Below are 12695 nucleotides of genomic sequence, written 5' to 3' on the forward strand. Positions count from 1 at the left end.
ATCTTTTTGATTCGAGCTGAAAGACACGCAGTTAGTGATTTGCAGAAGCCATACAATTTGACCACACCACAAAATAATATGTATACATACTTCAAGTTGACATCATGCTTGGTTTGGGGTGTATGGATAGAGTCTTTAGTCATTTAAGCTGGTTGTATGGATGGTGTGGAGATAAAATGGCAAACACACCAAGATCTTGTTTAAGAGCCAAAGCCGATCCCTTAGTCGCTTCCTCCTTCCTCCTTTTCGGTTTACCCTGTTAGTCTCTTTTGGTATCCACTCTTATTTGGGCCATGCAAAGCCGGGCAAACACGCCCTTGTGAATAAGGTGAATAAAGTTTCTCGCTGGTCAAGTCTCTAAATTCCACAGTGCTGATGTGAATATAACAAACATTGCCATGAGCACACGGAAGTGTCAGGAGTGTGTGAACTTCATGACTTGCTTTTTTTAATACACATACATCCACTTTCCTTTATATATATTTTTTCACTTAATCGTTTCGGGAATTTAAAAAAATGTATAAATACAAAAAAGTGAAGCTTTATTTACAAACTCCATGCGTTTTGAGTTAGACTGATCACTGAAAAGAAAACACAAAGATGTGAATGTTTTAATATATGGAAAAAAGGTAAAGACAGTTTCAAAGGCCAAATTATGTGAGTTACTACTCACTGGCTTATATGAATGCATTAACTTCATGCTGTTATTATGTCAATAGAGCTGTTGAAAGCTCTTTATCCCTAACATTTAACCACACGTTACAAAATATCTTTAGGATTTTTGAGGATCTTCTTACCTTCTGCCAACAGCCTGGCATTGGAAGTCCATCTGGACCCTGTGGTGGAGAAAAATAAAAGAAAAAAAGGAAATATGCAGTGTGTTTATATGTTAATAATTCTTGTTTTTCTTTTAATTTCCTTTATAAATCAAAATATTAAAGTTTGAACAGGCTTTTGAGGTAATATGCTGCAATGTGATCTCATGAGAATACGTGTGTAGTTCTACCACATTTATTTACGTTTTATACACACAGAAACGTATAATACTGACGTATTTATAGCATTAAAACGTAAAAATCCCGTCAAATCCCACGCTCGTGATGAATTTAAGGCCCTGTCCCAAATGGCACACTTCATATGCACTTTTGGTCTTGTGGACTTACAATGGCTGCCGCGTGCGCGTGTCCGTTAAGTCCGTGATACCGTAGAGTGTCCCAATTGACCCATGGCTAAGCCACACAAAACTCTATTAGTTTGGTGCTACAGTATTTACATGAATCATTCAGCACAACATTGCTAACATTTGTTATCTCGGTTATTTTACAGATACGTTAATGAAGCTAGTGACATAATGTACTACGCAGCTAGAAGCTAACGTTAACGTTTTCTAATGTTAGCCTAACGTTACGTTAGAGATGTTAAAGATAACGTTCAAATACGTTGTTGACTTTCCTTAGAACAGATGTAGACATCCTTGTTTAATTTATCCACGTTTAGTTGGTATTGTGGTCTACCACATAACTTAATCCAGAGCAGACACTTATCTCGGTTGAGATGTGGCTTGGGAAAGGGTAAAAAATACACACCGTCGCCCAGCCTCTCGGGATACCTAGTGTCGGAGTTGCACGTACCCCATGCACACCGTTTGACCATTTTAAACTTAAAATGACAAGAAAAAACATATAAAAACTAATGAAAACATGACTAACTGCTATGCATTTCAATGGACGTGGAAGCAGAAAATGTCTGAGTGTATTGGGTTAGCTATGCGCACTGTGATTGGCTCAACGCGTTTGGGGGCGTGGCTTAGCCATAGGTAAATTTTAGCTCGCAGAAGAGTGCTCGCGAGCCCCCTCTGCGGTCGATTTGTGCCCTCGATGCGCACTTTTGCCGAACCCGCACTGATGCGGACTCTGCAGCAGATTTCTTCCCGACAGTCAAAGCGGCGCCACGTCACGAAAGTGTGGACTCAGACCGCGAGTGCTTAGGGTGCCATTTGGGACAGGGCCTATATGCACTTTTGGTCTTGTGGACTTACAATGGCTGCCGCGTGCGCGTGTCCGTTAAGTCCGTGAGACCGTAGGGTGTCCCATTTTAGCTCTCAGAAGGGTGCTCGCGAGCGCCCCCTCTGCGGTCGATTTGCGCCGATAGTCAAAGCGACGTTACGTCACGAAAGTGCGGACTCAGAGGAAGACCGCGAGTGCTTAGGGTGCCATTTGGGACAAGGGCATATGACTACGTTTGAAATGGAGAAGCGTGCGCACCTTCACAGAGCGAAACTGGATTAACACTTTCATCGATTAATCATTTAAATTCTTAAGTTTAAATGTAGCAGATACATTCATATTATACGTTTCACCATCTATCCAAACGTACAAAAAAGTACATTTTCTATGTTTGAAAATTACGTATTAATACCTACGTATTAACAATGAGACCAGGCTGTATGTTTAACTAAACTGAAACCCCAAAGTGGCAAGCCATATTAACTCATGTATTTCGTGAAACGGTGATTGTGCCAGTCAATATTGCATGCAAAGACAATATTTTACAATAAATAAATAAATGAACAAACAAACAAAATCACTTTCATATTAATTTATGCTTAAACAAACCCGACATGGTAATGAGAAGCAAGCTAGCTGATTAAAAAATAAAGTATTGGACTATTGGCCATGAATAATCAAAACTGTGTGGTATTGACACTGCAAACAATTAGTCTTTGATCAAACATTGTAAATAGGCCTGAGCAAAAGTCAAACTGAACTATTAATTCAAATTATCATTAATAATTTTATGAAAATGTATTAAAATGCTATATTGCATTTATACTTATATACATACATGCTCTAAATGTTTACCTTCTTTTTTATAATAACAACACATTTATTCAGATATGAAAATGACAGTCAAATAATTCTCTGAAGTCATTAAACATGGTGATTCAGGATATGGGTTGAAGACTCATTATACTCTTCTTCAGCTGGATTGAGTGCCCAATTGGAACAGATTTATGAGAGGGAACAGGAGAGGGTTAAAGGCTGGAGGAGAGAGACTCATGCTGACACTGAACTAAATAACCTCTAAGGAATGGATTATTTGGGGATAAGGTTAATTATGACTGGTTATTCCATTTTAGGAGAGCAAAAACTATTCAATAACCAGAAAGAGTATGGCACTTATTTTTTTATTCAATTATTTTTACTTAGGAAAAGAAGAATAAGATTTAGTTATTCCAGCAGGTGAGAAAATCACTAAAATTATGATATTGGTTCGAGTGAATGCAATTTTCAGTAAATATTACACATATACAGAAGAGTGAATTAAACTATCAGGGAATAAATTAGTGATATTGATGCTATTATACAGTTGGGGGGAAACATGTTAAAATGTCTTTGACTTTACCTGTAGAAAGCAGGCATGCAGTATATGTGTTAAAGGTAAAAAGGCAATGAGATACTGTAAGCTGTGCTCCACTATTAATAAGCCATGCATGGAGGTTAAAGTTAAAGCTTCTTCAGCAAAAGCATGGATGAGAAGTGCTCAGTGGTGTGGGTGCAGAGTTAGGCAGCATGCACAGGAGAGGTAGGAAAACAGGATACTGTACCAATTGGCACGGGGCATCCAGCCCATCCAGGCCAGGCTGACCTGGCTCGCCCTTTTCACCCTTAAAGCCCCGGAAACCCTGTGTCATAGAAACGGAACTAGGAGTGTTACTAGGATAGAGGCTGCAGGCACCCTTCCGGCCACCCTTTGATAGGGTACGGATCAGGGCAGAGAGGAGTTGCCCAGTGGTTTCTTGGTAATCATGTTAACCACCTTTCCTTGATATGAACAATGTTTTTACCTCAAAAGACACAAATTTGCCCATGCTTTTGTAGAAAGCAACTTGCGTGATTTGCAAGATTAGGAATGCCCCCTAGCTATTTCAGATATCAAGGATGAGGTGGGTTGCCACGGGACAACTCTTCCCTTAAGGGTCCGCTGTCTTACTTCAGGGCCAGTTTTCCAGCTCTCGGCTGGGACATACCAGTGGGCAGGGTGCATCTAATCCAGGGGCACCCTGTTCTCCTTTTTCCCCCTTAGGCCCCTTTTTGCCCTTCTTTCCCTTCTCTCCCTGTGGACACAATAGTTTGGTCAGCTGAAGAATATGTCTGATCGGAGTTTGTAAAGTATTTTAAAACGTGTACAGTGTTTTGAGACCAGTATTTTGAGTGTGCGTGTGTTTAAAAAAGAAAAAATTTGGGTGGGGGTGGAGACCGCCTTTATTAGGCATAACTGGAGTCATGTAAATGAATTTAAACATTTTTAAAAGGTACTATTTTTATTTTGTTACTAGGAAGGGAAGCTTGTGAGGGAGGCTTTGGGGGAAAGGAAAAGTTAGATAGGAATACCAGACAGGAGGAAGTGGGATGAGAGTAGGTCAATTACAGTTGAAGGGAGAAGGATTGACAGTATTTTACAGGGCACAAGGGAAGAGAAAGAGAAGCAGGGAAATACCCCACAACAGCACACTGCCCCAACAAACCACACAGGAAAAAGAAACTGTATCATGTCGTGACAAACACAGAGAAGTCAGTTGCCTCCAACATTCATTGCTTCTTGGTTATATCACTAAATGAACCATTATGCATGAATTAAACATTATACACAAACAGCTTAAACCGTATGATATCCCAAGAGATTACATTCATTTGATATTTTTAATGATGAAAACAAAGAAAAATGTATCTATGGTAGAATGGATTAAATTCCAAAAACAAATGCGATGAAATCGCCATACTGTGTGCACACATATTTATGCAGTTTTCTAGGAAAATTATTAAAATACAGCCGCAAGCGGAAATTATCAGGGTCCAAGCGCAACCGACTCATGAAGACAATACAGTTATGCAATGTCCATGTCTTTAAGTGTCTCTGTATGAAAGTATTATTCTAGTATGTACTATATAAGAATACTAATAATATTATCATTTCTATTTGAATTGCACAGCAATATATTCAGTCATGTCTGACAACTTTGAAGATCACAGATTTCTTTGCAAACTGATAAGACTTTTAGATTATAGATTAGACTTCATTACATTTTTTACAAGTTTTATGCATAGTAAATCTGTTGAACAATTTACACATAATTTAAACTATGAGACCTAAAAGGGATTGTTATTATGAATATATAAATAAATGAATATATATATATTTGGAAATCTAAGTTTAAGTTTAAACTTTAAAACTCTAAGTAAAAAAAAATGCCAATAGGGGGCGCTACAACTGAAAAACCATTATAACTCTGCAACGGTATGATATATGAAATTGAAGCACTGGTGATGCTTCTTTGGTGGACATCCTAACATACTAATGACTCTTTGAAGATACTTCAAAAATCAAGGCTGCCAGTAGCCAATCAAATTTCAGCGGCTAATAATATAAAATCTAAATAGGCATCCATTGTGTGAAAATAAATATATATATATATATATATATATATATATATATATATATATATATATATATATATATATATCACTCTTTTTTTTAACCGGCCACAGGGTGGCGCTATAATAAGCTATTTTATATTGTAGCTAATAAATCTACATCTGTGTGAAACCTTGTCTTGTTCAAGATTAAGTTGTTTTCAGTTGTATATTACGTCATCGCAAACATGCACAGCGCATGATAGAAAACAGAACGCGGGTCAATATAGCCTATTGTGTTTTTGATTAATTCGGTGCAATTATGCGCAGCTAAGTCAACAACAAATGTTTACCGTGTGTGTGTGTGTGTGTGTGTATGTGTGTGTCGCATAAGGTGGTCTTTTGCTGCTTGCAAACGGACTCTTTTGAGGAGACAGTGGATTTCCAAATTTGTTTTCCCTGATTCCACACGCTACGCGAAAACACTGCAGGCTCACTCTCGCTCGTCTTATCCAAGGTAAATCATCAACACTATCATCCCTTACATGTGTTTTATTTAACTAAATACATAATAATCAGCTAAAACACATGCGCAGGTAACTTTACTTCCCGAACAAGTGCGCACCCGAGTCTGTGTTGCTTTCACATTCACGCGAACCGCGGCACGGTTCGGGAGTAACCGAACTCAGACCACCTCCTCCAGGTAGTTTCGGGTTCGGTACCCCAGTGCGCACCCAGCTCCGCATGACAGCGTTCACATTAGCGATTTTTCATGCAAACCGTGCCCCGTTCTGAACCAAATTACCAGTGTGAAAGCCCCCTAAGCTGATCCACATCTACCTATAGGAATATGGCACCTATCACAGCGTCCCTATATATAAGGTCCATTCAGTATTATCAGCAGCTTTATCACATTGCTATAAACGCATCACAAGGAATTGTGCAATCTTGAATTTAGCGAGATGAATTCTTTCCCCACACGGACTTTACCTCCGATTCAAGTTCATGAACTTGAACATGGGAACTTGGCGCATTGATTATAAGCTTCTTGATTTGGCTTTATATGCTTGAGGCTCATTTGGTTATTGGAAACATGCTTATTTCTTTATGCTTATCTGATTATTATTATTGTCAACATGCTGTGTTTAAGTTAGCACTATTCACTACTCTTATTCAAACACTAACAATGTTATAGCTTGATGATCCTGTGAAGAGTGGAATAATTGGGAATCGACTTCTACACCTCCACAGCTGATGGAATCAGCGTGAATGAGGAAGCACACTATATATTTTTTTATTTCTACAGGAGTAAAATCAACAACCAAGGATAACGAGGATATGATGTATATGAAGATGTGAGAGGCGACGCAATGACACGGATCATTTCACTGGTTAAAAGGTTGGATTTCTCTTGATTGAAACATTGTTGGAAACATTTGGAATAATGCAAGTATACGTCAATAAAAAAAAACTTTTTAATAAATACAATTTAAATTTTTGGATATTTTAATGCATATTAAAATTGTAAAACATATCGTGCCTTTAAAGATATCTGCGTATCAGCATCACACTTGTTGCATTAAAACATCCAGGTGTTATTGGTAACATGTTTGAGGCTTAAAGGACAAGTTCGGTATTTTACACTTAAAGCCCTGTTTACAGACCGTATCTGATGAAATAGAACGGTTAAGATTAAAATTTGGACACATGCTCCTGTCCCGAGAATTTTAGGTTTATTTAGCTTTTGTGGACCTATTTTGCCGAACGCGTCACACCCAGATTCTTCCGTTGAGAGCTTGAATAATAGACACCAGTTGGTGGCGATAATGCACCTTTGCCAATTGCAAGCAAACCGCTGGCATTTCATTGAATACACAGAAGAAGCAGAAGAAGAAGCGGCGGAGGAATATCGTACCTCACACAGCACATTCAATACAAGTCAATGGAGGTGGACAAACACTACGATAAAACCTGTTGGAAAGCATCTTTTTCAGCGATTCTTTTTGGGATCATATCAGTGAACACCCCTGACCACTCGGTGAGTTTCACGTCTTTGTAAACGAAAGTTTAATGTGTTTTAGGAAGGAATCTGCCAGTGCACATAGACAACCATTGTGGGGGTGGGGGGGGGGGGGAAAGCTAAATAAACCTAAAATTCTCGGGACAGGAGCATATGTCCAAAGTTTAATCTTAACCGTTCTATTTCATCAGATACGATCTGTAAACAGGGCTTTAAGTGTAAAATACCGAACTTGTCCTTTAACAGCTCAGACACACCAATCCTAGATCAAGAACATCAACATGGTTTACGTATACATTGCCTGCATCTGGGTCAAGTTGCGCTCCAACACTGTGCAAGACAGCCAACAAGCATATACATCTGCACCTGCATGAGAGGAAATAACTGTCCACGCCAGCAGGTGGTAGTAGTATTCATCACTCTTCACTTTCTTCCTACTGCTCATTTATGGAAATATTGCATTGCTGTAGAATCCTTCTGTGTGTATTCTGTTGACTTCTATGTTTGCTTGCTTAATCACTTGCTTTTTTTTTTCTTGTGCACTGGTTTGCTAAACTGACCAACCAGAGCAATATCTCTCTCTCTCTCTCTCTCTCTCTCTCTCTCTCTCTCTCTCTCTCTCTCTCTCTCTCTCTCTCTCTCTCTCTCTAATATTATCACAGAGAATCAATTTTGATGCTGTTGAAATTCTGCAGCAGAGCAATGACATCTCAGATCATTATCTAGTCTCCTGGAAACATTATTTAGCCAAGGCTGCAAAGCAGACTCAGTGTTACAAATATGTTAGACCTATAACTTCTGCCACTAAAGACTGTTTTATTAATAATCTTCCTGATCAGTTTCATCATCTCGGCATCCCAGATAGCTTAGCCTTAGAAGAACTTGATATCAAAAGTGCAAAACGTGATTATTATCTGTCCGCGATAAATGAAAATGTTAATAATCCTACAAAGTTTTGGAAATTAGTCAAGTCTGTTTCAGTATCAAATCTGTCTTTTAAATTTCCAGATCATATTAAAGCTAATAATATTGTGGTTAAGGGCAGATAAATTATTGCAGATACTTTTAATAGTTATTTTCTTTCAGTTGGCTCAGTTGGCCCAATACCGCCTCTCACAATCATTACATTTTGTGCCTATAACTACTGCTCAGGTTCACAAAGCTTTAATGAAATTAGATACAAAAAAAAAGGCAGGAATTGATAAAATTGAGCCCTATCTCCTAAAATTGGCAGCCGATTTCGTAGCAGAACCTATAGCTTCTATATTTAACTTAAGTCTTGTCTGCAATATTATACCAAAAATTTGGAAATCGGCAATGGTTACTCCTTTGTTAAAGGGCGGAGATCCTGAAGATCCAAACAATTACCGTCCTATCCAGATTGCCAGTATTAGCAAAAGTCTTAGAATCATTAATAAATGACCAATTAAAACAATATCTGTCAGCCAATAATATTCTTCACGATTATCAGTCTGGATTCAGAAAAGGACATAGTTCCATTACTGCAGCCATGTTAGTGTCAAATGATATTATAACCTCTTTGGACAGCAAAAAGTCATGTGCTGCTTTATTTGTTGATCTATCAAAAGCCTTTGATTCTGTAGATCATAAATTATTGTTACAGAGGCTCAGGTTTATAGGCCTTAGTGAAGCAGCTTTAAATTGGTTCGAAAATTACCTTTCAGATCGCACTCAATGTGTGTCCGTGGAAAATTACAATTCACCATTCCTACAAGTAAATACCGGGGTTCCTCAAGGATCCGTTTTAGCCCCCCTTTTATTTTCTATTTATATCAACGATCTAGGTCATGGAATAGATTCCGCAAAATTACATTTGTATGTAGACGATACAATTATTTATACAACAGCATCTTCTTTAAATCAAGCAATGAAGCAACTACAGAATGCTTTTCAAGTACGGCAGAACTCATTGTTGCAGTTAAAATTGGTTTTAAACTCAAAAAAGACAAAATACATGATTTTTAGTCGGGGTCCCTCTAAAGTAACCGATATTTCAATTATAACTTCAAATGGTACACCATTAGAAAGAGCGAGTTCTTATAAATATCTAGGTATATGGATGGATGAAAGATTAGCATTTGATGTACATAATGATAATTTGCTGAAGAAGCTTAGGCCAAAATTAGGTTTCTTTGATCGTTTAAAAAATTGTTTCCCCTATGAGGCCCGAAAGAAATTAGTCAAGAAAGCACAATCAGTCTTGGCTGACCCAAGTCACCCCCTGAACAGCTGCTTCATTTTGTTGCTGTCGGGCCACAGATTTAGTCTGCCTATATGCAGGACCAACAGATACAAAAACTCTTTTGTCCCTGCTGCTATAGGTTGTTTTTTAATAAGTCAATGTGAGATGTGGACTTCTGTGTAGGATATATTTATTTTGTTTTGATTGTATGGTTGTTGTTTTGTATAATTTGTGTGTTATGTATTATGCTGCTGCACAACGAATTACCCCCTGGGGATAATAAAGACTCCTTGAACTTGAACTCTCTCTTTTCCAGTACTTTAGACACAGTTGCTCTGTTGCACTTAAAGAAGATCAAAGAAAATAGTCCAATGCCGTGGTACAACGAGCACACTCAGGCCCTTAAGAGAGCAGCCAGAAAAATGGAGCGCAAAAGGAAAAAAACAAAACTAGAGGTATTTCGCATTTCATGGAAAGAGAGCACGATTGCATATAGAGAGGCCTTAAAAAATGCTAGATCTGCTTATTTTTCAACCCTATTAGAAGAAAATAAACAAAACCCTAGGTATTTATTTGAAACAGTGGCTAAACTAATGAAAAATAAAGCTTCAAGCCCAGAAGTTTTCAAGCAGCACAGCAGTAATGACTTTATGAACTTCTTCATTTATAAGATTGATAATATCAGGGAGAAAATTATAACTATGCAACCGTCTACTACAGTATCGCATCAGGGATTGCATTGTAGTCTCCCTAAGGAATTTTTTTATTTATTCATTACTATAGGAACGGAAGTATTTTCTTAACTCGTTAAATCATCTAAATCGACAACATGTATGTTAGACCCGATACCGACTAAGCTACTGAAAGAGATGCTTCCAGAGGTCATAGATTAAACGAACAGTGTTTATATAGTTTTTATCTCTTTTAAACAACCACGTCCAAGTGATCTGTTTACTTAGTCTGCGCAAGCGCCGTAGAGCGCCGGAAGGCTCCGGAAGTGATCTCTCGCGCTTCTACGTCACTAATTGTTTACACAGAGATTTCGGCAATGTTACCTTTCACTGTGAAGAGCTAAACTTATTTAGACGTGCAAGAAATCGCAATGAAAGACATTTTTGAAAAATCAACAGACAAAGTTGAATTTTTTTCACAACCATATTTATTTGAAGACCACTTCTTTCGAGGGACCACTTCCGGAGCATTCCGGCGCTTGATAAAAACTATATAAATACTGTTCGTTTTATCACAAAAAACGCTTGTTTCGTGTCTTAGGGCATCAATGTGCACTTACGATGGGGAATTTTTTAATTTGGACTTTTCTCTGCATGCTATTAGAGACATCTCTGCATGCTTTTGGAGACAGTGCCTATATACCTGCATTATATGACTGACAGACAAGAACGGTTTGACCTAAAAATATCAAAATTGAAACTACTGCGGAGACAAAGACACCTACATCTTGGATGCACTTCAGGTAAGCTAAAACATACCAAAATTTTATTTCAAAGTGAACTATCCCTTTAAGGTGGACGATGATGCAATTTTCTTTTAGAAACAAACGTTGTTGTATTATTATCATGTTATCACTGTGAAGGTACTTTGATGCAATCTGTATTGTAAAAAGCACTATATAAATAAAGGTGACTTGACTTGTCTCTTAGACTGTGCTCTTTTTCAAATTTGTTGGTGCTTAATTCAAGAACAGTTTGGCTTTGGATAACTTTGTCATGACCTGCAGATCATCCAAGTCAATTTTGTTGAAAATTAGATGAACTTTCTGGGATGAGTTTGAAAAGTTGTGCTTGGACCCCTAATAAAAATAATAAGAAAATCAGTAAGAATACAATAGGGTCTCGGCACCTTCAGTGCTTGGACCTCAAAACAAAACGTCTTGGTTACATATGTAACTCAAGTTCTCTGAATACGGCATTTCAGAATGTTTGTAAACAATAGGCACCAAGATACTTCCGGGTGGCAGAACGCGAGCGGCTTGTACTGACTAACTGAAGAGATCCAGCCGGCTAGTGGAACATTTACATAGTTAAAAACATTGTTGTTGATCAAAGTTGAAACGATGAGAAAAACGTGTTGTGTTTGGGGTTGCGCTGCCAGATATACAGCAAAAGGTGTAACGTTAGGGTTTTATCGATTTCCTGTGGGTGAGGAGGTTAACGTATAGAGATTGGACATCGTTTCGTCAAAAGTAGGAAATCTTCATGATCCCCTAAATTATATGATTCATCCAACGTTTACCTTTCTGCTGCCAACACTGCTTGCCCTTCAACTCTGCTTAGTGTATTCTCAAAATGGTCCATCTACAAAATCATTTATCATTTATCTTCAGCAGGGGAAATTTGAGACTAATATTAGTAAACTTGTCTCTTTTGAAGATCAGACTCATTGCAAGTCACTTTTCACATCTCTCTCTACACCACACATCCATTTTCTCACGCAACTTACCGGAATGTATATTCCTCATACATAATATCGACCAATCAGTGTTTTTCAACCGCGCAAAGATATCAATATAACTGCTGGAGGACAATTATGTCACATAACATTTAGCTCAGGAAAGCCATTTAATGACCATGATATATAGCACGTTATTTTGGCTAGAAAAAAGAGCTATAGAGAGTATTTTACTAATTATGTGTAGGCCCACTATATTACATATTTATTATATTTTTTACTTATATCATTAAATACAGTTGTTATTATGATAAAAAACGCATTATATTTCATTACATTTTTTATTTTTATTACATTTTTACTGCCGACGGTGGGTCTCCTTTTCAAGCAATTTACTAGCGTTGCCATAGATACGCTTCGGCTTTTGCCACCCGGAAGAACGTCTATTACTGTTGTGACGTCATGGTGAATTATCGTATAGGGAATGAGATGCTGCATCAGTAGCTGATGATATGGGAATACCCCCCAGGTGTCAACTGTCTGAATCCCATAAAAAAAACATGGCAATTAATTGTAACTCCTAATGTAACTGTAATGTAACTCCTCAAGGCACTGCATCACCAGCGCTTCATAAGGAAGTGCTGCGCAA

At 37.9% G+C, this 12695-nt stretch overlaps 1 protein-coding gene across 1 annotated transcript in view; it reads right to left on the reverse strand.

Moving 5' to 3' along the window:
• The window catches only part of col25a1 (collagen type XXV alpha 1 chain), a 421615-nt gene that overhangs the window by 3579 nt on the left and 405341 nt on the right, over positions 1–12695 (reverse strand). The window contains exons 36-38 of the mRNA XM_079599773.1: positions 4031–4117; positions 3608–3685; positions 798–836 (exon numbers count right to left, since the gene is read on the reverse strand). Coding sequence (XP_079455899.1) covers positions 798–836; positions 3608–3685; positions 4031–4117 — 204 coding nt within the window. The remainder of the gene's footprint in view (positions 1–797; positions 837–3607; positions 3686–4030; positions 4118–12695) is intronic.

This window comes from Phoxinus phoxinus (assembly GCF_949152265.1).
Source record: "Phoxinus phoxinus genome assembly, chromosome: 2".
NCBI lineage: Eukaryota > Metazoa > Chordata > Actinopteri > Cypriniformes > Leuciscidae > Phoxinus > Phoxinus phoxinus.